Here is a 26,895-nt window from a genome sequence, read left to right as displayed (position 1 = left end):
CCGATTGTTACTTTTGTTTAACAAGTATGTCGAATTTCTAAAAAATCTAAACATACTGTAAAACGTCCCTCATTGCAATCTGCAATCAAGCCTGTACCTCACAGTGAAATTATTGCAGTTCTTGAGCCACCTGTGAATGTATGCTTCGAAAGCAGCGATGTAGTATCAGACAGTACTGAAGAAGACAACAATGATTTTGATTTTGAATTTTCTTCCAGTCAGTCACATCTTATATCACAATGTGAGTTAAATGACTTGGTTAGGGATTTAAATTTATCAAAAATCAAGCTGCACTGTTAGGATCAAGACTGCAAGGTTGGAATTTACTTCAAAAAAATACAAAAATTTCAGGCTTTCGAAGCTGACAAAAAGAACTTTCTCAGTACTTTATTGATTGAAATAATTTGGTTTATTCCACAAATATTGATGAGCTTATGTTGCACTTAGGACAAGTTCATAACATGAGAACTGACGCCTTTTCATAGATTCGTCCAAGTATAGTTTAAAAGCGGTTCTACTACACAACGGTAACAAATATCCTTCGATACCAATCGCTTATGGTATTAATTGGAAAGACACATACGATGTGATGAAAGACGTTCCTGAAAAAAAAAAAAGTATAAAAAACATAGCATAGTTAGTTTTGTTTTCCTCCAGTTAGTAAAGGTTTTACAGGTTGTTTTGTTAATAATCTATCGGGTTGGTCTAGTGGTGAACTCGTCTTCGTCTTCCCAAATCAACTGATTTGGAAGTCAAGAGTTGCAGCGTTCAAGTCCTAGTAAAGGGACTTTTATACGGATTTGAGTACTATATCATAGATACCAGTGTTCTTTGGTGGTTGGGTTTCAATTAACCACACATCTCAGGAATGGTCGAACTGAAACTGTACAAGACTACACTTATTTACACTCATACATATCATCCTCATTCATCCTCTCAAGTAATCCTGATGATGGTTTTGAAGGCTAAACAGAAAAAAAGTATGGACCCAGGGCTAAGTTTTGTAATGAACTGGCTGCAGTGTGTGCACATTGTGGACAGGAGAGACAAGCATGAAGGCTGAAAAAGTCAGAGGGTCCTACTTGTGCGAACTGTAAGCGTGCAAATAAGGATTCTAAGCACTCTGTGAGTAGTAAGGACTGTGGTTTTTATTGGAGAGCTATCTATATGTAAATATATGAATTCTTTGGCATTACATGGTTAAATTTGGTTACTTAAATGGACAGGGTGCTTATGTTGTTCAGATAAAGCTATGTGACGTTGCTCTTCGTAGGGGTATGGATGTTCTTCTTCTTCAGCATCCATATCTTGTGTCTGATGATTTGCCATGTTTTTCTTATTACTAGAAATGATTTTACTGTGGTTCTGCCAGTATGTCCACTATTGTGTGTAGAAAGGAGATAGATTGTGCCTTCTTGCAACAGCTTTCAGATAATCATCATGTTGTTGTTCATGTAGGTGTTAAGAACTTGCACCTATATGTTGCAAGTTTGTGTTTTCAATACAGGAATCCTGCTGATCATCATCTTCAGATCTGAGATAAAATTCTCAGGTTCTCTGATCATAGTCCAATCCTTATTGAAGCAGCTTTAGCCCAGTATGATTTACAGATATTTAATATGCGTGGAGAGTTGCCCACGTATGCTGGTATGATAGATAGGCGTCGGTTATTTACTGGAACAAACATCAATGTCATCATAGGTAGGTTTATATTCCTGCCAATGTTAGTGATTGGAAGATAGTTGATGATTGCTCAAGTGATCATTGATTGATTGATTGTTTATGAGATTGTGGGTGGCTTAAGTGATCAGTATCAATGTAATGTTCTGGTTCAGTAGGATCGTTTTCTGCACATGCATGCGAACTGGAGGAGATTTGTTGATTTCATGTCAGCCAGACTTAGTGTTCTTGATCGGAGTCTGGAGACGTTAGCTTTAGAGGACCTAGCAGTTAGGTTGTCAACCCACTGGAATGGTGTACTAGTGAACTTGTCATCGCAAATTAGCTGATTTCAAAGTCAAGAGTTCTAAGGTTCAAATGCTAATAAAGGCAGTTACTTTTATACGGATTTGAATACTAGATTGTGGATACCAATGTTCCTTGGTAGTTGGGTTTCAATTAACCACACATCTAAGGAATGGTTGACCTGAGACTGTACAAGACTAGACTTCATTTACATTTACATGTCACCCTCATTCAACCTCTAAAGTAATACCTTACAGTGGTCCAGAAGCTAAACAGAAAAAGAAAGACTAGAAACCAATGTTTCTTTTACAAATAAAATAATTATTAAATAGCAAAAACCAGACTACTAATTGTACATATCATATAATTATACATAAATATAATAATGAAAAATGAACAAAAAAAACTTTTTTTTGTTCAGAAAAAAGTTTTTCTTTCTTTTTTATAGTCATTTTTTTCAGGATGCAGTATGTTACTCTGCAATCCGAAATTTAATATTACCTCTACATTTTATGTTATAGTCAGATGCCTGTATACAATATGAAATGATGACTTTAATGGCCTCCATTTTGTTGATGGCTCAAAAGTTTGGAAGGTGTCTAGTGCTTGTTAACCTTAACAAAGTGGAGCCCATTAGATTCACCATCTCATACACCCTACGCAGGCACCTGATAATATAAAATGTAGAAATAATATTAAATTGCACATCCCAGACTAACTTACTATATTCTGGAAAAATGCCTGTAAGAACAGAATAAGAAACTTGTTTAACAATTTTTGTTTGTTTTTATTTTGGGTAGATGAATACAGTTGGGGTTTTTGTTTATTAATTATTATTCTGTTTTGCGCTTTTTTTTTGTTTCCATAACTTTGCTATTCAATATCACAGTCATCTGCATTCAATCATGGCATTACAATTTTTTTTTTTAAACATTGTGTTAAATAAAAATTTGAATTTCAATGATAACATTGTATGTGCATGTAACTCATATGTGTATCAGTTTATTAAAATTATTATTGTTCGCCTACTAAAACCTTTTACACATTACAGATTACTTTACTCACACTGGTACAGTAGTTTATCAAGTGGATAGCAGGTGTGAGGTTGATTATAATAGTAACATTATATATTGCTTCGATTACATTTTATTTTACATCAATAAATTTACAATCTACGATAGCATTACAATTTGTATCAGTAATCTTAAATTTAACATCTCTGACATTACAGTTGCTTCAATTATATTTCAGTTTACATCCTCCAAACAACATTATAGTTGATATCAATGATCTTGCAGTTTACATGGAAAACATAACATAACAGTCACATAAATAGTCTTGGAGTTTACATTGATCTTACCAGTTTATCAGTTCAGCAGTATCTACAATAATGAACTTTGGTTTAAACAGGATGCTCATTGCGATCAAGTTTCTTTAAATCTGAAATCTCATGATCATCATTTCATCGGCTCAGTTCTTGCTGCAGAACTGAGCTTCTTGCTTCTTCAGCAAGAAGCTGAGATTGCCATCTGGCAATTATTATTATGTCTCCTGTTATTCAAAATTTATGGCATATATTAAAAACATTTGCTATGAGGCATAAGAACTGAACTGACCATTCTAGGGCATAGCGTAACAGGCCATCCATCAGGTTCCTATCACCTACAAACAAATTATTTTCTTACTGGCATTTATTCACAATAGTTAGTCTGTAATGTGAAATTTAATACTGCTTCTACAGAATGTTCCTTGTTTGTATTTCTCTTTCATATTCCTGTCACCTACAGCTTGGAAGTACACACTATAGTATTTTAATTTAATTTAGTACTTGACAATAGGTAGGGTTCTAACTTGTCGTATAATGATAATAGGTAAAGATATTGTGCACAGGATCTGACCTGTCATCATTAACAGTGATGCAATGTAATGCGTACTGGCAACATACAGTGCTTGAGCTGGTGCTAGCTGTTCCTTCTTTGTTTTTGCTAAGCATATTTTACACTTATATATCAAGAAAAATGACTTTTTCAAAAAAATGACCACAGGCAAATAGTGTTCTTTTTTATAATTTTATGGAATACCATCATTAATTTGAAAAAAAGAGTAATTTTTAAACTTTGTCTCCAAGGGTAGCTCCCCCATTCTAGGTAAGACAATTTAACATAGCCTACATTACTTCCAGACTGAAGGCCTGTCACTATCCAAAAGTTGGTTGCAATTTCTTAGATCTATTAAGCTACAGAAGGTAACAAAAAAACAAACATACATAAGAGCTACATTACCACCCAAAAATGAATGTAGTCAGGTAAAAAGGTTTTCCGAAAACTGATTGGATCCAGTCATTCAAATCACACAAGCCATTTGGTACTTCCATGCATTTGGTACTCTTACATTGACTTCTATGTACATCACAGAACTGCCAGCTAATATCCATGAGAATAAGACTTAAGTTAGTGAAAAGGCCAGATAACCTCACATTCAACATCAAAAATAAACAGAAACCTATAACACCATTTCACTCACTAGTTACACCTGAAAAGCATCCATGATACAAAGATATAAAATTGCATTTGAACATTTATGCGATAGGACAGTTTTGATAACTAACTAGCTTAGGATTAGATTAATAGCTTTTATTTATTTATTTTTTTTTTTAAAGGCAATGTAATTTGTTATACTCCATAGATCCTTGAAATGGATTTTAATTTGTAGTGTTTTAACAATGTATATAGTTTTATATTGTATCTAAGAAGCCTTTGTTTAACTTATGTATTTGTCTAAATAACAAAAAAAAGAATGAAATTTCGTAAATAACTTTTTTATTGGCGTAAATTTTTAAGAAAACTTTTTTGAAGAAAGTAGTAACGTAAGACAGACTGTAATTTACTCCTGAAAGTCTCTCATTAATTCTGATAGATTTAATTAATTTTTTTATTTACATTATATAAGATTTTAAATAATTTTTTTACTGTTAATGACACTTTCGGTGTTCTATGAGTCTTGCACAAGTAAAATAAATATAATGATACCAAATTCATTAAACCATTTCTTCAATAAATGAACTCAAAGGCGGAAAAACTGTAAGAATGATAATGAATACAGCTAATAAATAATAACACTATAAATGATAGAATTATATTTACTTATGAAGATCAGCATATTTATTTATAAAGTTAAAAGTAATTAATACAAACATATTTGTGTCTACGATGAAATAAAAAACATAAGTTTTAGTCAAGAAAACAAAGTACCACACGTAAAATTAGAGAATCTGTGATTGTTATAACATTTCTTATGAGGAACATACTATATTGCAATTGAAGAATTTAAACAGGAAAATATGTACTACAAAATTTATTGCATATTAACATAGAAAATGTTATTGTTTTTTTTCTATTTTATAGACATGAAAAGATCATATTGGTGAGGTACATGTACACAAAAATTTAATTTTACATAGGTATGAGTGCATTTCAACAACTGTTAATTAGCATAACTAACGATTATGTTAATTATAATTAGCATAGTATAGTTACTTTTTAATTAGCATAATTAACAATTATGGGCTTATTATGAAGTCCATATATTATCATGATAAAAAGTGTTTGGGAGGAGCCAAGGAAGTCTAAGAAATGATAGTCTTTGTTTTAATCTATTTTTCAGTTTGTCACCTTTAGTATTTGACTATTTAATAACATATATGTGAGTTGGAACAAAAATAACGTTTTTACATTTTCTACATTTATTAAAATTTTTGGGTGAATGTACATAAATTTTTTAAAAAATACAATTTGAATATGTCTTTACTTCATTTTTTCTTAATTTAGTGACTTGGAAATTAGAGATTAGTAGAGGACACAGGATCCCAAAATTCCAAGACAGTGTTACACATCTTAATATTTTCTCCGATTAGTAAATATTTTCACCAGCAACACTAATTGAGACATAATTGAAAAAATTAAAAAAAAAAAATTAAATGAAGTGAAGATTTTCTATGTATGCAAAATGATATTGATATAATCAAATTTAATTGTGCTTAATGGTGTAAAAATAATAGATTGCATCTCGATAATAAGAAATCTGATATAATGGCTGTTTGATTATGGAATGATGGATTATTTCTTCTTATCTAATTGGTTTGTTTTACTTAAATTGCTTCTTCTCCTTCTTAATTGTTACTTTATAAAAAGTAACAATTCTCAATATAAATTGAGAATATATTCTCTACTTAGTTAAAAAATGTATCTTTGAGTCAACCTAAATACTTAATTAAGTATTTAGGTACATCGCTAAGATTTTTAGATCATCTGCTTTTCCAAGACTAGCGGAACCTGGCAAAAGAACTTGAAAACTTTCTGAAGATTATTTTTCTCTTGATACTGAAATTGTTTGCAACAGCTTTAGCAATCTAGAATAAGTTTTACTAAATCATTATCAGATATGATGGTTACAAATTATATAAAAATTAATGAACAATTTTAGTACTTTACATTCTGCTTTAGAAAGAAAATTAAGAATATTAAAAAAGAAGATTAATGAAGCAAAACAAACATAAAAAAAGAAAGAATGCTGCATTGGAATATTTATTTCAGTAAGGTTACACATGAAAAAAATGTGTTTGTTTATATACATGTATAAGCAAGAAATTTGCTACATTACTCTTAGGACATAAAAATGTTTAAAATATTGTAGATTGTAGTTTAGTTGGTCCATCTCTTCTTCAAGGGAAACAAGTTTTTTTTTTTTTTTTTTTTTTACTAAAACTTAATATATCAACCTAATAACATTTACAAACAGATAATTTTAAATTCATTTATTGTTGCAGTAGTTCTTTTAGGTATATCTAATATATATATAGGTATTTAATAGAATTGGCTTATGGAGTTCAATGGTCTTATCTTCTGTAAAGCTCAGGACTCTCTAAAATTGAAATTGGTTTTACAATCTAACTGTTGATTGTTGATTCTTCAATGTAGTTATGTATGTTTCTTGAATATGGTGCCCAAATGGACAATTTGATCTATATTTTAATAAAATAGGCTAAGTTAACTATTATAAAAATGTTGAAATTTGAAATTTAACAGGTTGAGAAACTGAGTGTTGTCAAAAAATAATTACCTTTTTTTTTATCTAACTTGGATGCCAAGAGTTATGATCAGGAGGATGGCTGAGGAGTTAAAATATGCTACCCATTCTGAGGAGTTAAAATATATTACCCATTCTGACACCTTAACAGGCAACTGAATTATTTCTGTACAACAAAATGGGTGATTTTAATGCAATTTATTTATCTACAAACAAACACCCTTGTCACATATTACACCATTTTCAGACAAACAAATCAACTGCTGCTGTACACCACATTCAGTGCACTAAAAGAATAAAATCAGTTTCATAAAAAATGTGAAAACATTTTTAGAGAAAAATATTGAGAAAATTGTTGTTGAGAGCATTTTTTTAGGTACAGGTAGTTTTAAACACTACAAGAAATGTTAAGTTGAGTGAAAGAACTCGTACTGTTAAGACGTGCTATTTTCGCTCCGCTGTTTTTTGCTTTTTGATCGGGTTTTTTGGCTTAATCTATCAGGAAAGTGCTGTTTAACATTGTGATTGGATTACTGGACAAGTCTAAAGAAAAAATAGAATTTTTGGTTAACGGATTACTAAGTTTTTAAATTTTTTAAAAAAACTTTTTTGTTTTTTGTTTTTTTTAAACGGAATTTTGGATTCACATTGAGGATGGATATACAAATAAATCTTTAAAATTTTGTGAAAATTAGACAACAGGCAACGGAGTTATTTCTGTTTTTTATAGTGGACATTTCGTGCAAGTTAATACAGTAGAGTGACGTCACTGTATTTAACGTAAACAAGGACTTGGAAAATTTTCCACTAATAACAATAAGTTTACAGAATTATTTTCTGTTTACAGACTTTTATAGGGGTAACCTTAAACATCTTGTTACCCGTTGGTCCTGGATCAAAACCGTTCAGGATCTATACGAATTGGGTCATTCCCGATTGATTGAACCCCCTAATTTTTTTCGATTTTGGGGGACCGTTGAACCCCCCTCTTATTTTTGACTACCCCACATGTGGGGTATCAAACTAAAGGGAATTACTTGGAGAACACAACTGCTACATAGTTTTTGAGTTTATTTATCATCCATGGCGGATAGAGCAGAACAAAGTACTGCTAGTGGACAGGGATCCTCAGGCCTTCCGTCGCTGAAACCGACTGATCCCAAAAGAAAAAAAAGAATTAGACAATCCTCCTCTGAAGAAGAGGTCTATACTGGTGGCTTAAAGGAGGTTACTCTTCGACTAGGACAAGCGATGATGCGTTTCAAACAACATCTGGGAAAAAACATATTAAATTACATGTATGACCATAGTAAAGAATTAAGAGAAATATATACCGCTTTAAAACATCTGCAGGAGACTACGACTACTCCAGAAACCAGTTCGCAATATACACAGACTGATATGCCCCTGGTGCAGATCAGGAAGACATATTAAGTCTTGAACTAACTGATGAGGAACTTCTGGATATGACCGCTAAGAGATGGTCTGCCTGGACAATGTCCAAAGCCAAATTAATTACATTGCCTGCAGGGGGCGTTACAGATACCTGTCAATTTATTGATATCATTAAGTCCAAAAGGGCAACGGTGGAGGGCAATAAGCCTGGCATGATAGCTGTAGACACTTCTGTCATTATGGATGACGAATACCACACTCAGACCAATAAGTATACTGTTTTTACAACTCGACAGATGGCGACAGGGCTTCGGCTGGGTGTATACTAGGCGCGGTCAAAAAGATATTATTAAGGGCTCCTAATGTGGCGTTTGTTCTGCCAGGTGGTCCTTTTGGTGTTGTGGTCAAGAAGATAATTATTTATTTGTTCAGGGCTAATGAGACGCCTGAATTGATAGTAGCGCCGAAAAAGACTGAAGAGAGTAGGACGCGTTCTAGGTCCGCTTCTGCTCGGCGATCAACACCTCCTGTGGAGGGCAGCAAAGTGGTGGTTGTCAGGTCACAGGGCAAGACGTATGCATACCTACTCCGGACCGTAAAGGACAAGATATTTAAAGACGAGGCAGGGGAAGTCCTATCCCTTCGTAAAGGTAGAAATGAAGACTTAGAAGTCAGAATTAAAGGGGCTGAAGCGGCTCAGTTTACTGCAATATTGAGAGACAGGGCTTCTGACCTTAAAGTTCATATTCGAACTAGGGGTGACTGACGTGCAGTGGTGCATGTTAAAGACATGGAAGAGGGCACCACAGCGCAAGAATTAAGCGAGGCTATAACGGCTGTTATTGGTGTCACTGAATCCTTCAGAATTACCTCATTGCGGCAGGCATATGGAAATACTCGAAATGCGACAGTAATAACTAATCATAGGGCTGCAACTAAATTAATTTCTAGTAGAATTAAGGTCGGCTGGGTCCACTGCCGGGCTTATATTAGGACTGATAATGTGAGGTGTCAAAGATGTTGGGCCTCTGATCATACGAGTACGATATGTAAGGGTCCGGATAGGTCAACCCTTAGTTACAATTGTGGTCAGAAAGGCCATGTGATAAGAGACTGCAAAGAGGCTACAAAGTGCCTAGACTGCAACGGCACAGATCATCGCACCGGAGGAGTGCAGTGTTGGCTATCTAAATAATGGTTAGAATAATTTTATCAGATGCTAATAGGAGCATACTATCACACGATTTGATGGGAGAGATTGCAAAAGACCTCGAGGCCGATCTGATCGTCACCACAGAGCCTAATCTGAGAACGGCGGCAAGAAATGACTGGTGGGCTGACGCGGTTGGGGATGTTGCCATTAATAATATCTCCGGCCGTTTTGGCTGGCACCTGCTACATAGAAGTAAGGGGATCCTAGCGGTTGCTCTTCCGGAATTTGTTCTTATTGCTGGTTATGTCAGTCCATATATAACTATCCGCGACTTTGAACAATACATTAGTGACTTACAACAAGTTATTCAGCGGGTATCTGGAAGATCAGTACTAATGGGCGATTTTAATTGCAAATCCACCATAACTGGTAGTTCGTATACTAACGCTAAGGGACAGATTTTTGTTGATATGATGATGGCTGCAGGGCTGATTTGCCTTAATGACGGCACCTTCACTTATGAGGCGAGAGGACATCGTGCAGTGTTGGATCTTACACTGGTAGACGATAGATGGAGTTCTTCCCTTTTTTGTTGGAGTGTCCTTAAATCTGAAACTGGAAGTGATCATTCAGCTACGTTATTATCCTTTGACGATGGCCGATCGGTGAACAGGAGTATACCGGCACTGCCGAGACTATCCAAAAGGCAAGTTGAAATTGTGGCGGATAGAGTAGCCTGCAAGTTGTCGGATGGTAGGAAGGTCACGCCGTTCGTATTGCAGGATCTTATAGCTGCGGAGATGGCGAGGATACCTCACAACAACAGGGGCATCAGCCGGCATACTGGTGGACTGCTGACATCGCTGATCAGAGACGGACTTTACAGTATTGGCGTAGAAAAAAGTACAGACTACGCAGAGTTGGAGGTGTCGCTCTTAACCATGCCATGAGTAAGTTCACAGATGCTAGGCGGGCATTAAATCACATAATTAAGACCAGCAAGAGAGAGTGCTGGAAAGTGATATGCGGGGAGCTTGATTCGGACCCGTGGGGAAAGGCATATCGGATAGTTACTGGTAAGCTAGGAAGACGATTGCCCCTCATTACGGCGGAGACCGCTGTGGAACAGCTAAACAGGCTCTTTCCGGTACCTGAATCGGGCCCTCTGGAATTGGTGAATTGCGAAGCTGGTCGTTTCACTCAGCAAGAAGTCGCCTTGGCTGTGTCAAGACTTAAGGAAAAAAAGAGCCCAGGTCCGGATGCCATTCCTGCCGCGATTCTCAAGGGACTTTTTAAAAGAGTCCCTTGGGAGATAACCGATGTGGCCAATTTTGGTGCACAGAATAAGACTTTGCCTAAGTGCTGGAAAGCCTCGCGGACGGTTTTTCTACCAAAGAATACTGCTGGTTCTTCTGAGATCGGATACCGTCCGCTCTGCCTCATTAATGGAATGGGTAAAGTGGCGGAACGACTTATCGCAAATAGGTTAATACAAGAATTGAAAAACAGCGATGGGCTGCATAAGAATCAATATGGTTTTATTAAAGGAAAATCCGCCATGGATGCCATGAACAAAATAATTAAATGGGCTATTACAGTCAGAAGCGGTACATGGCGGACCAGACAGATCCCGCTCTTGATAACTCTAGACGTTAAGAATGCCTTCGGTTCTGTCAGATGGGATGTAATTACGTCAGCGCTCAGTAGAAGTGTTAGTTCAGTTCTTCGGAGACAGATTGCTGAGTACCTTTCCGACAGATGGACAAGGGTAAATACGCTGGAGGGAACATTAGATTATCAAATTCATGGAGGAGTTTCCCAAGGATCGGTTCTGGGGCCACTGTTGTGGCTTATTGCTTTCGACGGGGTACTACGATTGCAATTACCTGCCGGGGCCGAGGTCCTCGCATATGCGGACGACTTAGCGATTATGGTTAGCGCCAAGACTGAGTCAGAGTCAGAGTCAAGACTTGAGACCTCTGGGAATAGAGCACTTGAAATGGTCAGTGAATGGCTAACAGAACAGGGACTGACGTTATCTTTGATTAAGTGTGAGTATTTAATGATCGCAGGCAGAAGACAACTACGAGACCTCGAACTGAAAATTGAAGATCATAGATTGAGAAGGGTAGTACAAACTAAATATCTTGGCTTGATTATAGATAAGTCCTTAAATTTTAGTCCCCACATCGTTGAAAGATGCAAAACTGCTGAAAAAACACTCAAAGCTATTTTATTGTTAATGAATAGACGTGAAGCCCCACGTTCGTCCAAACGCAAGGTTTTAATCTCCGCTTGCACTTCGGCCTTACTGTATGCTGCGCCGGTTTGGTATAGAGCAGTATTTACGGAGAGAAACGCCAGACGAATGAGGAGTCTACATAGACATGCTTTGGTTGGGGTGACGTCCGGTTACCGTACAATATCTTATGAAACTGCATGTGTCCTGGCGTCGTCAATGCCCATAGCGTCTATTTCGTTTTAGCAAAAGGAGCTCCCCATGTTGTGGGTTTTGTGAAAGCGACGACACAGCTGAACATACAATTTTTGAATGCCACAAATGGACAATATCTAGGTTCCGGATGGGAATACAAAATCTCACACCCGAGGATCTAATCAGTTTCATATTGGGCTCTGAAAAAACTGGAGTATATTTGAAAAGTTCTCTTTTTTAGTCTTAAAAGAGAAGGACGACATCGAAAGACGTATGGGGTACTAATAAACGATGGTAGTAATTGTAGTACAAAGATATTATGTATATTGTCTCCTTATGAAAGTCATGACTGGGAGTAGGAGTTATGTAATCGGTTTATTGGGTAATATAAAGACCGAGACCCGGCCTCGCTGCGGGGGTCTGGGGCGGCATCGCCGTCCTGGTGCCTCATGGCGGGGTTTGAGGCAGGTAAACTATCAAGACCGAGTCCCGGTTCCCGGGGCGGGGCTGGGAACGGCGAAGCCGGACCTGGTTTTCCTGTCTCGGGGAATAGAGGCAGGCAACAACAAAAGATCCGACCGGGGAGGCTGACCTGCCGTGCCGGAAGTTTAGCCGGTGGGCGGGAAGGCCTCCTTAGAGTAAATGGACACTTCCCCGGGTTGAGAATACTTAAATGGATAACCGACCCGGGGGAGAAGGGATAGAAAAAAAGAAAAAAAACTACAAGAAATGTTGTAGCATGTCCATTAAAATTTTTTTTGAAAAAAAAATGTATATGATTATGTTATGTTTTTATGTTTTATTATGCTCTTTAGTTTCTTTTATGAAGGGTAAGAGTTCTCTAAAATTTTACTCTAGTAAATTAAATCATTGATTATTTCTTTTTTGTCTCATGAGTTCACCACAAAAATACTTTAGAATTTCATTAAGCATCTTTCTCTGTAGAAAATATTATGAAAAATGTACATACATATAGATTTTATACAATAAGAGTATAAACATATAAATACTCCTATGTTGAAAAACCCATAGCTGAGAGATAAACTATAATTACAAATAGTTTAATTTAATAATTCTAGTTTTGAAAAGAATATAGTCTAAATTAAACTAACCATAACTACCCTTAGAGTTATTGTGATACTGCTTTTTAAAACTTTAAAACGCATATAAAATTTATTGAGATAACTTACAGCAGATTTTGTTGAGGTCTCATTTCATAGAAAAACTGAAGTTTGTCACCCAACATTCTCTTTGTTTCAAAAGGGCTTCCATTTGTAATGTTGCATACATCCTACCTGAAGTCGATTTCATTGTATAATGTAGCCAGCAAGTCAGATGTTATCTCTGCAGCTACGGCATTAATTCGAAGTCTTAGCTTAACAAGATCAGCAAGCAAAGTTGGTGCATAAATCTGATCTTTAATGAAACCCTACAAAAAAAATCTAATGAGTAAATTCTAGGGAGTGAAGTGGCCATGCAATGGGACCTTCATGACCCATCCACTAACCTGGGAATCAAGTAGGTGATAGTGAGGAGGTGCCCCGTCTTGCTGATAGTAATGGCATTCATCTTGGTCATCATCTAACTAAAGAATTAGAAAATTTTAAAGCATGTCCATAAACAATACCATTTACAGTAGCCTCCTGGAAGGAGAATGTGCTGTACAGCCTTTTGTTTGCTTAGGACACAAAAACATTGACCTTAGGCCAATGTGCTGCAAAGTTTCACGAGGGTTTTCTTTACCCCACATTCGGTAGTCATGGGTGCCACTAATGTGAAACATTGGCTCATCATTAAAAATTACATTGTCTAAAAATGTATCATTGTCTGCAATTCTATCCACAATTTCTACACAAAACTGCAGCCAAGCAACTTTGTCCTCATCTATATATCTATATGAACCGTGGTTAGTTTATATGGCTTCAAGTGCAATCATTTACATAAGACTTGTAAACAAATGTTAAAAAGTACAATATATACTCTTTATTTTTTATCAGAGTTTGTAGAATGCCAGTCACACAGTGACACACATCAAGTTGATTTCTTTAGATTACGTGCAAAGCTTTCTCTGAGTTGTTCCATAGCAGCTTCAGGGACTCTTGCGCATCCAGATGATTTTGAGTGTTTAACAGAACAACCTGTTTCAACGAAGGCCAAGAGTAAATTGTATGCCTACTAGTAGGCTCTCTACCATACCTCTATGAAAATTACACTGCACTGCATTTGTTGACTGCTAGACTGCTAATCGAGAAACCAAAACAAACAATGAGCACATTCCACACCAGTAAATATATACATTTTTAACAACACTGGTAACAGCACTAGTGGCCAAATTTGATATTAATGAACCACATGAATCAAAACTTAATGTGTTTTGCTTTTAGATGAGACCTCAACTGAATCTTTAAATAGATTTTTATATTCTTTTAATGTGAAGTCCTTCTTGAATCACCACCTGGTATAGCTTGTAGAGGTCATATACCACTATTGTCATTTTTTTAAAGAAATATTTCAATAAGTGGGAATAAATAAATAATCTGGCAACAGCGGTGTTTATCACATTGTTTATTAACATTATATTATTTATGACTAAAAAAAAATTACACACATATATAAAAACATTTATTTATGCACTATCTTAAAAATTAACATTACTAAAATTAATCACTAAAATCTAAATGTTATCACAGTTGTAATTGTAAAATAGAAATAGCAATGCACAAAATAATTAAGATTGTTTTATACCATAGTTTACTTTATATGTCAATCAAAAATACTTTCCTAATTAAATATGTTCTGTATGCTGTAATAAGCAAGACACATCTAATAATTTAATTAAAAAACTGGATTTTATTCTATAAAAAAATAGATATATATATATAAAATATAAAAAAAAATAGTTATATATATATATATATAAATAAGTTTATATAAATAAGTATATAAATAAGTTTTTAACCATAAACTTTAAGGCCATTATAAAAATTATGCAAATATTGTGCAGTTGCTCAGTGAAATTATTCAGAACCCATTGACTTAAATGATCTAAGGGAATCAGTTTTTAATAGGATATTTCCTACTACAGTACTCACCAAAATTAGGTAATTGGATCATTGGTATTTTATCTTTAAACCCTTTTAAGTTTGCAATTCCTTTAACATTCCTGATTCAGCAGAACTAAAATATTGTGTAGTTGAACGTTCATGTTATATGAGCTACTCAATGAAGAAAATAAATTCTCATTTTATGTTCCTTGTTAAAACAGTTTTGTGTTATAACTTTATCATTCAAAAAAGGTTTTTGATAAATAATTCATATAAAGATAACAATTTCTTTAAATGTTAGAGAAACCAGAAAATGAAGCTGTTAATCTTATGAAGTTATAAATTCAATAGAGATAGTAGTATAATATTGTTTTTTTTTGTTTTTTTGAGTATTTAAAGAATATATTTTATGCTTAATTTATTTACAGTACCAGAAAAATGCTAAGCCAAAATTGCAATATCTACTAATTATTTGTAGGATTATTTGGCTAGAAATTTTGTTACAAATTGAATCAAAAGAAATTAGAATTTCTTTTTAAATAATTTGAAACAAACATATTGCAATATCTGTCTGGTTATCAGTTAATGCATAATACTTTGAACTTAAATAATGTTTTTGTGCTGCTCTATAACAGTATATAGACATAATTGTAAATAAGAGTGTGCAAAAAATTTGTTTAAAGAAAATTAATACATGAAAGAAAAAATCTAAAAATGTCTATAATCAATAACAGAAAAACTGTGTAGGTAAATAAAAATCTTATTAAATTTTTGATTATGTTGAAACTGAATTTCATATAAAATTTAATATCAGAAATATCTGATATTTTAATCATATTTAGTTAAAATATCTTCTTTTTAGGTAAAATATTCTCTATTTGTTAAGTTTCTTTAAGGTGCTGTGATTAAAACTGTATCAAGGCAATACGATTCAAATTAATCTAAAATTTGATATTATAGTCATGCTGAATAATATTAAACAACAGACATACACAATATATGTGAACACATCCAACACATTTTGAAAAGCAAGCAAAGTAGTTGTTAGTTGTTATTTTCAGATTATGCCTGTTGTGATTACAGAGTGAGCCAAAAGTAACTTCTCAATTTTTTTCTAATAAAACATTGCAAATTAAATCAAAACAAATCTTTTTATCTTTATATTAAATTTTAGTTAAAATATGATTTCCTGAATTTAATTTTGAAAATAATATCCTTTAAATGCTGTCTACTGAAGCATTCACAAATCTAGGCTCCTTTTAACACATTCTGGTAGTTAAAACCACCAATCTCTGTGGCAGAGTGCTAGCTTCTCAGCCTTTCAACTGGAGGTCCCGAATTTAAATCCTGGTCAGGTATGGAATTTTTAATATGCTACAAAATTCCGTTTCCATATCCTACGCACAAGCTTCAAGCTTATGTGATAATATCAAGCCAAAAAATAACCAATGTTTCTACTGGTATTGCCTCTATTTTGGCTTGAATGTTGTTTTTTAGGTCTTCTAAATTTTGTGACTTTTACATAAGTATTTTCTTTCAAATAGCCTCAAAGAAAAAAATGAGGAGCTGTCAATCCAGTGGCTTGGAACCAACAAAAATCTAAATTTTTCAAAATTATTTGATTTCCAAATTTTAACCTAAGGGATTACATTGTAGCTTTGCTGGTGTGAGGCATGCCTCCATCATGCTGAAACCAGGCCCCTTTGATATCATTTCAAAGATCTGGAATGAAAAATTCCTCAAGCATTTGCTGATATCTATCACTATTCACAGTCACCAAAACACCATTTTTCTCCAAAAAAAATACAGCCCGATGATTCTTTGTTAAGAAGAGCATACCGCACTGTAACTTTTTGTGGCTGAAAGGACATTCATGTGTAACTTGGGAATTGGCAGTACCCCAAAAACAAGCATTTTGTTTGTTGACATAACCATTAAGGTGGAAATGGGCTTTATCATTCAACTACAAATCAGGCAAAATGGTTGATAAAAAACTGGCAGTATTTCAGATGGCAATGTGTATTCATTCGAGTTCATTTTATAAGATAATTGGATTTTGTAAAGAACATTATAAATCCTTGTGCAACATTCTGCGTAATGATGTTCAATTAATGCCCAATCGATTGTAATGTTTCCGAGTTGACAGTCTTGCATCCTGCGATACATTGTCGGTTAAAGACCCAATATCTTGATTATCTTTCAAAGATAATCAAGATATTGGTCTTCCTGATCTTCTGGCATCAGCCACTGATTTAGCCTGTTTAAAAATCAATGATAAAAATTTTTGAGCATCATGCCTATTAAAAATTGTGGATTTGATAGAATCTTATGATGAATTATGTATCTAAGTATCGAAGATACTATACTAAGTGTAGCAAAATGTATCTTTCATTACAGATGTATGGCTTTCGTACCAGAAGAATGTATTTCTTTTGAAATAAGGAAGACTGTGAAATGATATGATGGAGGATATTCAGGACAGGAGCAAATAAGAACAGCGATTTTCTACATCGTATCCTTTCGGACAGGACACTGTAAACCGCTGTCCAAGTATAGATTTACACCAAAGATGATGAGTTAGCCAAAACATGAGGGTAATCCTAACATATAGGCATGATCTGCTAGGTGACAAATTTGGAGGCAAAAAAGTGGGAGGTAAAGCTAAAAAAATCAAATATAAGAAAAATAAAATAATAAAAACTTCATTAAATAATTTTGTAAATAAAAACCTCCACAATAATTAAAAGTTAAAAATAAAATGATGTTAATAACACTTAATAAAACGTAATCTCATCAATAGCAAATCTTATAAAATATTATTAAGATTTAGAAATATTTTTCTACAAGTGAATGAAGAAAAAAAAGTGTATGGTATTAAAAGACTGAATGTATTTTACCAGCCGTATGGATGGTAGCTGTAGCATCAACAATAAGGTTGACAACATGATGGCAACCTTAGTGGCAATCAAGTGGTAAGGCATTTTATTGTGGTTGATGGTGTACATTGGCCACTAAGGCCAAAATAAATCTCCAAATCAAGCTATAACTTCAATTCAAATCAACCATATTTAAATTTATGATTTACAGAAGGCTAATCAATTTACCAGTATTAAATATTATGTACACAGAGGTAGAAGATCGATTATCCTATATCCATTACCAAGCTACCTGTCATCTGGATTTAATTTCATTATATAAGTGAATGGGAAATATGTAGCTGTAGAATGATTCAACTTCCATCAGTAAACAATCAGTCTCAGCAGAAGTCTATGAGTTACCAATAACATCATTCAATATCAGCAACATAGCACATGCCAGCTTTTGTTTGGTTTGCACATGTTAGTGGAGTTACACATTGTGTAAAAGGAAGAGAGTAATGGTCTCAATAAAAGATAAACTACAAATTATTGGTCGTCTGAAGAAAAGAGAAACGGCTAATGCCTTGGCTTCTAAATTTAAAGTTTGCAAATCAATGATTACAGACATTAAAGAAAATAAACTTATGATAACTTGTTATGCAGGTAAACTAGATCTTTGGAAGATACTACTTCCAAAAGAACTATGAAAACGACTGAAAATGAAAATTAGATTGTGCAGTGTACACATGATTCGTGCAACAAAGAAGCAAGGGTGAACCTATTGGGGCTTATTGTTAAAGCTACAACAGGCTGGTTGCAAAAATTCAAATTGAGGCACGGTGTACGTCAGTTACAAATTTCAGGTAAAAAACTTTCTACTAATTTTAAAAGTGCCAATAATTTAATTTTAAGAAACAATTTTTGCTTATTATAAAAAAAGGTAAACCATTGAATGTACTACAATGCTGATGAGACTGAACTTAACTGTGAAGAGACTTACAAAAAAAAAAATAAGAAAAAAGTTAGTGTCCAAAAAATAAAAATCTGCTTCTGGATTCAAAGTTAATAAAGAACGTGTTACTATTATGGCATGTGCAAATTCAGATGGTTCCCACAGATTAAAATTAACTGCAATAGGAAAATCCAAGAAACCTAGATGTTTCAAAATCTTTAATATGGTAATTTTATGATTAACTACTTACACCAAACAAATATGTGGGTGGACATTGAAGCTTTTACTAAATGGTTTAATGATGTTTTTGTCTCTTCAGTGAAGAAAAGCCACAAATAAAATTAGTGGTCCTATATTTCTGCTATTAGACAACACTCATCCACATCCTTCAGCTGATTCATTACTTCAGCATGAGGACATTGATAGTTTTGTCCATTTCACCGAATGTAACCACTGGTACTACAACTGATGGATCAAATTGTGATTAAAGTGTAAAAATATTTAAATATTAGCATATATAATAGCAGATACCAGGAACAGCGTAGAAACTGAGACTCTAAAACGAGCATGGGAAAAGTTTTAAATCAAACTTTAACGAGAAAATTTGATCCTGAACACCAAGAAACAGATATTGAAATTGTTCATCAGTTGATACAAGAAATTCTCAAGTTTGAGAATTATAACAAAGAAGTTTAATTGGATAAAGATAATCCTGGTTTTCAGTACTAACCGGCAATGAAATAGCTATGTCATTAAATGAACGTAATGAAAACGGTAGACTCTAATGATGAAGAGAACGAGAATACTACAAATATAAAACCACCAATAACAGAAATGGCTTTTGACAGTAAAGAGACAATTTTAAACTGGGCCGAAAAAAATACAAGGTTGAATATGTCAACTTATGAATCTTAAAAGACCAGTCTCAAGCAGCGAGAAACAAGGTATCAGTTTGAAGCAGACAGTGATAGATAAATTCTTCAAAAAAGTGTGAATCCATGATATTTAGGCCTACTGTATATTTTTAATTTTATTTATTTTTTAAAACAACAGAGCAGTAATAACAGTACAGTATGTTGTCCATCATCCCATACAATATACTGTAAGTAATGCGATATTGTAGTTTGTATTGTATGTATTTTTTAATTCAACGTTTTAATGTTGCTGTATTTATAACAGAGTGTATTGGAAATGATTTTGAAATAAAATAGTTTAATTTTGAACAATGAAGTAATGTTTTTAATTTACTGATCTATTACTCGAAATATCGATTATCCGACAGGGGCCTGGTCCCGATAGGTTTGGATAATTAGTGCTGTACTGTATATACATATACAGAAATTATATGTACAATAGTAAATAAATATACATTAAAATTATAGAAGTAATTTCTAACAAATTATGAAATACAGTAGTAAAATAATTGTCATGATAATAAATAGGAAAGGAATAATCTATACACATTATAAACTATTGCATCCACTAGAAAGTAGATAAAATTGATGATAAATTTTGAAATATTGGTTAAAATTGAAAACATGAATTAGTCATAACCATTACTAACATGATTATAATGTAATTTTAAATATTTTTATGGTTAGGATTACAGAAATGTTTCTGCATAAACATTATTATGATACATATCATAAATTTAAAGAACAATCTTTTTTAAAGGTAACATGAAGAAATTATAAAATACCTAAAAAAAAATCAAGTTTATCATAAACGTTTAAAATATCTTTTTATATTATAACATTTACATTCTGTTGTTGATCCATTTCAAATTGATGTGCATCTGTACAATCTTCGCAAAATTCTTCTTCATTAATAAGAATCTCTCTCCTATTTTGACTTCTGAAAAAAAAATTTTTTTAATTAAAAAAAACATTAAATAGAATATATTTCATTTAATGAATTTTTAAAACATTTAGAAATAAGATTTTTAGCATTCATTTATGAAGTAATCTGGCAAACTCCATCCTAGCACCAGAATAAAGTTATAATTAAATTTAATTTAATATTTCCTCAGAAATCTTTTCTGCATCAGAACATTTTATGGATATTTACAAAGAAGAAGGCTTAAAATGGGCTAATATTTAAGTAGTTAATGTCAGAAATATTAAAAAAAAATACAACCAATAATACAATGAAACTAAAATTATAGATATGTTGATGAGATTTTGGTAGAATTTAACACTATATATATATATATATATATATATATATGTGTGTGTGTGTGTGTGTGTGTGTTTTTTAATAACATAAATTTTAAAAAATTGTATTTTTTTTAAAACAGCTTTTCTTAAAAAAAAATAATTTGTACAAAAACAGATATCTTTTGTTTTCAAGAAAATTACTTTTAAAAATATTTTTTATTTATACATAGCTTTTGTTTTGAAAACAAAATTACTTTTTACTTTTATTTTTTTTTTTAAGGAAAGCATGTTTTTTTTTGTGTTCAGTCATTTAAATGGTTTGATGCAGCTCTCCAAGATTCCCTATCTAATGCCAGTTGTTAAATTTCAGTATACCCCCTAGATTCCACATCCCAAATAATTTGTTTTACATATTACAAATGTTTTGCCTGCATAATTTTTTCCTTCTATCTGTCCCTCCAATATTAATGCAATTATTCCAGGATGCCCTAATATGTGGCCTATAAATCTGTCTCTTCTTTTAATTACATTTTTCCGAATGCTTCTTTCTTCGTCAATTTGCTGCAAAACCTCTTCATTTGTCATTTTTTCCACCCATCTGATTTTTAACATTCTTCTATAGTACCACATTTCAAAAGCTTCTAATCTTTTCTTCTCAGGTTAAGCTTCTAATCATCCAAGGTTAAGTTCCGTATAAAGCTACTTTCCAAACATATACTTTAAAAATGTTTTCCTGATGTTTAAATTAATTTTTGATGTAAACAAATTACATTTCTGACTGAAGGCTCGTTTTGCCTGTGCTATTCGCATTTTATATCATTCCTGCTTCGTCCATCTTTAGTAATTCTACCTCCCAAATAATAAAATTCTTTTACCTCCGTAATCTTTTCTCTTCCTATTTTTATGTTCAGTAGTCCAACTACATTATTTCTACTACATTGCATTACTTTTGTTTTGTTCTTATTTATTTTCATGCGGTTGTTCTTGCTAAGGACTTCATTGTTTTTCTAAATCTTTTTTACTCTCAGCTAGAATTACTACATCATCAGTAAATCGTAGCATCATTATCTTTTCCACTTGTGCTGTTACTTCGGATCTAAATTGCTCTTTAATATCATTAAATGATAGTTCTATGTAAAGATTAAAAAGTAGCAAGGATAGGAAACATCCTCGTCACACTCCCTTGTTCAATACGGTTTCTTTCTTATGTTCATCAATTATTACTGTTGCTGCAACTGTAGTAATTTTTTTTTAGAACATCTCATTAAGTATTTCAAATGTCTACAGAAAATAAGGAAAAGCTAAATAAAAGTATGTATGACTGAATAATTTAGTTAAAGTACGAGTAAATTTGTTATAATTAATTGTGCCATCCATTGTGCCAAGACCATCCTAAAAACTGTAAAACTAGTTTTAAATTAAAGGACCAAATTATTAAATGAAACTATTCAAATTGGCCAATTTATAATCCCAAAATTCAGATCAATACTACAATTTGTCTCTAACTGACCAAAGTATTTTCAGTGAAAAGGAATTAATTAAATGTGACTGCAATCACAGATTGCATTACAATATGGGGAGTTACATGATAGATCCTAATTTTATTAATACCTAGAAAATTTTAACAAATTATTTTAATATGGCCACCTAATTACAGAATAATCCAATCTGAAAATTGTAATGAACAACTTGATCTGCAGTCTTAGATTAGAAAATAAACCACACCCTGTCATTATGTAAATTCTTAATATATATTCTTAATTTTAAATATTACAGAACCATGATTTTCCTTAAGGATTATATGGTAAAGATGTAATCATTGCTACTAACAGGAAGGGCAGATCAAAGTTCAAGCTAGTGAGTTTTTAAGATTTGTTTTAGGTGTAACAAGAGAGAAATCCAAAATGATAATAATCAACAATTATTCAACATAAATGAATAGACACACAAATATTATTAAAATTGGAAGGATTACATCAAAAAGCTTTCCATAGTAATGGGTTAACACAGAATCAATAATTACATCAATATTCAGCGGCTTTGCACACTACAGAAAAAAGTAAAACTAAGGAAAACTAAAAATATTTCTTTAATCAGTTTATGTCTTAGTATACATAAACGTAACAAATATAATAATCCTGTGTAACATAGAAATAATTTATAATACTTACAGCATTAATTTTTTCCATACAATAAATCCAGAATACACAAAGGCAGCAATTACTATTAATGAAATTATGAATACTGTGACACCACTTCTAGTAAATTTAAAAGACGAATCATCTTTTTTAATGCCTTTAGTTGTAGTTGATGCAAATTTTTCTGATGACTTTGCATTAATATGATTGTCATTAGTATTGTGTGACTTTGCTTTTCCTTTTTCATTTGATGCAGTTGATGATCCAGTTGTATCAAATTCAGAACGGGTTTCTGCAGCTGGATCGTGGGGAATCTCTTTAGTGGTATTTTCTTTATTTTGTGTAGAATTACTTAAAGCTTCCTTAACTTTTACTTTATCAGCTTCACCAGGATCTTCATATTGTCTATTATAGTTTGTTCCATTATTCTTTGGCTTTTGTTTTTCAGTTGGATAATTTTTAGTAGATAATTCTGTTGTTTTATTCACAGCTGGTAATTCAGGAGTAGATGTTTTATTTTGTATATGTGCATTTGAAATTGATGGAGAAGTCTCACAATCAGGAACATCTATTGGTGAAGTAGTTGTAATATCTTCATAAGCTGATGGAGATGCAGTTTGTGACTGTTGGACTGGAAAAAGTAAAACAGGAATTTTTGAATTATTATTATTATTATCAGTTACTTCATCAGTGTTACTTTTTCCTTTTCCCGTAATAACACTTGGAATCCCTTTATCAACGCTTATTTTTCTACTATTTTTCTTTATGTTATCTTCTTTATATTTATGCTCTTTTTTATGATCTTCTTTTCGAGAATTAGGAATCACATCACTACTACTACTGTTCTTAGTTCGAAATATTAATGCTGGTTTATAGGGAGGTAAATCAGATGAAGCTGTATTATTATTGTTTTGAAGCCCAACAGGCTCTGTTACATTTGACAGATTTGTAGTATTATTTGTCGGACGAATTTCTAATCCAAAATCTGCAAAAATAAATAAATATACATTAATCACAACTTCATTAAAAAAAAAGCTATCATTTAATATAGAAAGAAATTAAAAGCATACAGTTCAAAAATCCAAAAATGTATAGTTGCAAACTTATTAATCTTATTATAAGAGATCAATTAGTAACAAAGCATAGGGTGAACTTTTCCAAACTGGGAACCAACAAAGCCAAAGTTAAGGTGCTACCAATTTGGGGTCTACATGTCAGAAAAGTTTTGATTTTTAATTCCAATATTACATAAATCCTTGAACATTTTTATTTTACATGGATAAAATGAAGCAAACTTCTCGGTTTTCTTTTCTCTTTAGCTGTCAAGGAAAATTTTTTTTAAGCGAGTTTGCTTAAGAATTAATTCTCTTTAGGGAGAATGTTTGAAGTTAATGAATTTTTTTTTGCTTTTTCAACAGATAAAATTCATGGCCTTTCATGATAATAGTTTACACACCTGTATCCTGGGCTAGATGGCAAATTGCATTTCCTGACATCTTTACAGTTCATATTGTTTAGAATATCAGAGATGAACATACACAAATAATATATTTTGGGTACATAATAACCATTACAGTTAACACCACATAAAAACATTAGAATGATTTTGTTATCAATGATGAACAGCAGCATTAATTACACAATTCAAAACATAAGTAACAAAGTACATCATAAGTAATAAATTAAACTTCATTAAAAAAACAAATATATAATCTTCCTTGTTCTCAGACATCACACACTCTAGAAAAAAAATATATAGGTTTTATATATTTACAATTTTTAGAAAATTAACATTCAGCTTTAACTAACCACTGAAGAGCTTCACCCATTTTTTAATTGCATTTGTAATGTTTGAGTAGTCCAAATCCTCCTTCACTTACAATAGCAAAAGTAATTTTAAAAATATTGATTTAAGGAAGAACTTGATATAAACTTTCTCCACAAATTCATACAATTACATTATAAATGTTCCTTAAAATTTTTATGGCCCAGATCTAAGAAAATTGATATTATAAAAACCTTAATAATTTTAACTTATAATTTTAAAATTTAGTAATTAAGATATTAGCAGTAAACATTCTATCATTTAAGACAGCTGACAATCAATTTAAAGAATTTGAGTAATAACATAACAATTTCATTCTGATTCCAACACTGTTATGTCATCATAAATAACATAATGATAATGAATAAAATATTGCACAACACAAAAATTTAATTCACAGATACCTTGTAACTGTTACAGCGTGCAATTATTTCAGAAATTAAAATAAATCAATTACAAAACGAAAAAAAATTGTTTTACAAAAAATTAGAACTTTGAATCAGTCTAGGTTGATTAAATTTCTAAAAGTATCTTATGACAACCAAAATTAAGGCTTTAAAATAAAAACCCAACTTAGGTGTATCATGTATGCATAACAATGACCACATCTAAATAGATTAACGATATAACACACAAATAGCAAATATTATCTTGCAGTTATTGCATTAAAAATATATATATATTCAGTGTATTGTATACAACTAAGCTACACAGTGCTTCAATTTAAATGTTTAAGTATTACCTGGTTAAAATACATTTGTCCTAATAAATCAGTTTTATTTAAAATCTCAATAAATATGAATGATAAAGGTGAAAAAAATTAAAATTAAAAAGTAATAAATCAAGCCAATCAAATTATTTATTTATATTTTGGAGAAGGGTAGAGGAAGAAAGGAACAGAAAGAATTACTTCATATTAAACAGGATGATTTTTAAATTAAATGTTGAAAGGTGCTACAAAATATGAAAAGTAGCAAAAAAATAAATTGAGAGTGACTGAAGGAAAATTATGTTTGTCTTAGCACCTATTTCTAAAAAAAAATAACTATTGCAATACTACCAAGACACTGATTACACCACAGTCAACACCTAGCACAACTACTGGTTATCTACCCAATCCTGACTTAGCTCACTTTCTTTTTTTTTCCTGTTCAGCCTCCGGTAACTACCGTTTAGATCATTTTTCAGAGGATGAATGAGGATGATATGTATGAGGGGTAAATGAAGTGTAGTCTTGTACATTCTCAGTTCTACCATTCCTGAGATGTGTGGTTAATTGTAACCCAACCACCAAAGAACACCGGTATCCACGATCTAGTATTCAAATCCGTGTAAAAACAACTGGCTTTACTGGGACTTGAACGCTGGAACTCTCGGCTTCCAAATCAGCTGATTTGGGAAGACGCGTTCACCACTAGACCAACCCGGTGGGTTGACTTAGCTCACTTGCCAAGGGTTTTTATAACTGTTGAAGATAGTTTTAGTGAGGGTCAAACAAACCTTCAGATTATATATATATAAAATCTAAATAATACTTAATTAGTCAGTACAAGAGAGTCAAACTATCTCCCAAAACTGCCATAATGCAATTACTGGCCAGTTTTACAAACAGTTTTACTTGGTCTCAACTAGGTGCTCCCACATCACTCACCCACTGTAAATTGCAAATCCTGTTATTATGAAAATAATTGAAACATATATATCTAATAAAAAAAATATATATACATTAACAATATTTTTTATAGAAATTCCCAAAATTTTCAAGGATACTAGGTTTCTTTTAAAAATATGAACAAAATACAAAAGCAGTGGTAATAAAAAAATTGAGTGAGGTTGAGTGAGGCTGTAAGAGAATATGTTGAGAATACACTCAAAATATGAACACACAAT

At 32.4% G+C, this 26,895-nt stretch overlaps 1 protein-coding gene across 2 annotated transcripts in view; it reads right to left on the bottom strand.

The window, feature by feature from the left end:
* Window positions 1-366: 366 nt before the first annotated feature.
* Window positions 367-26,895, bottom strand: part of LOC142321873 (uncharacterized) — a 220,921-nt gene continuing 194,392 nt past the window's right edge. Inside the window, exons 2-4 of one of the 2 annotated variants that reach the window (XM_075360344.1) lie at window positions 23,214-24,165; window positions 20,647-20,740; window positions 367-602 (exon numbers count right to left, since the gene is read on the bottom strand). In XM_075360344.1, the coding sequence (XP_075216459.1) occupies window positions 564-602; window positions 20,647-20,740; window positions 23,214-24,165 (1,085 nt within the window). In that variant the 3' untranslated portion in view covers window positions 367-563. The remainder of the gene's footprint in view (window positions 603-20,646; window positions 20,741-23,213; window positions 24,166-26,895) is intronic. The other variant, XM_075360343.1, reaches the window with a different exon arrangement.

Source organism: Lycorma delicatula, chromosome 3 (genome assembly GCF_047948215.1).
Source record: "Lycorma delicatula isolate Av1 chromosome 3, ASM4794821v1, whole genome shotgun sequence".
NCBI lineage: Eukaryota > Metazoa > Arthropoda > Insecta > Hemiptera > Fulgoridae > Lycorma > Lycorma delicatula.
The sequence above is the reverse complement of the archived record's forward strand: the minus strand, read 5'-3'. Positions and strand labels throughout refer to the sequence as shown.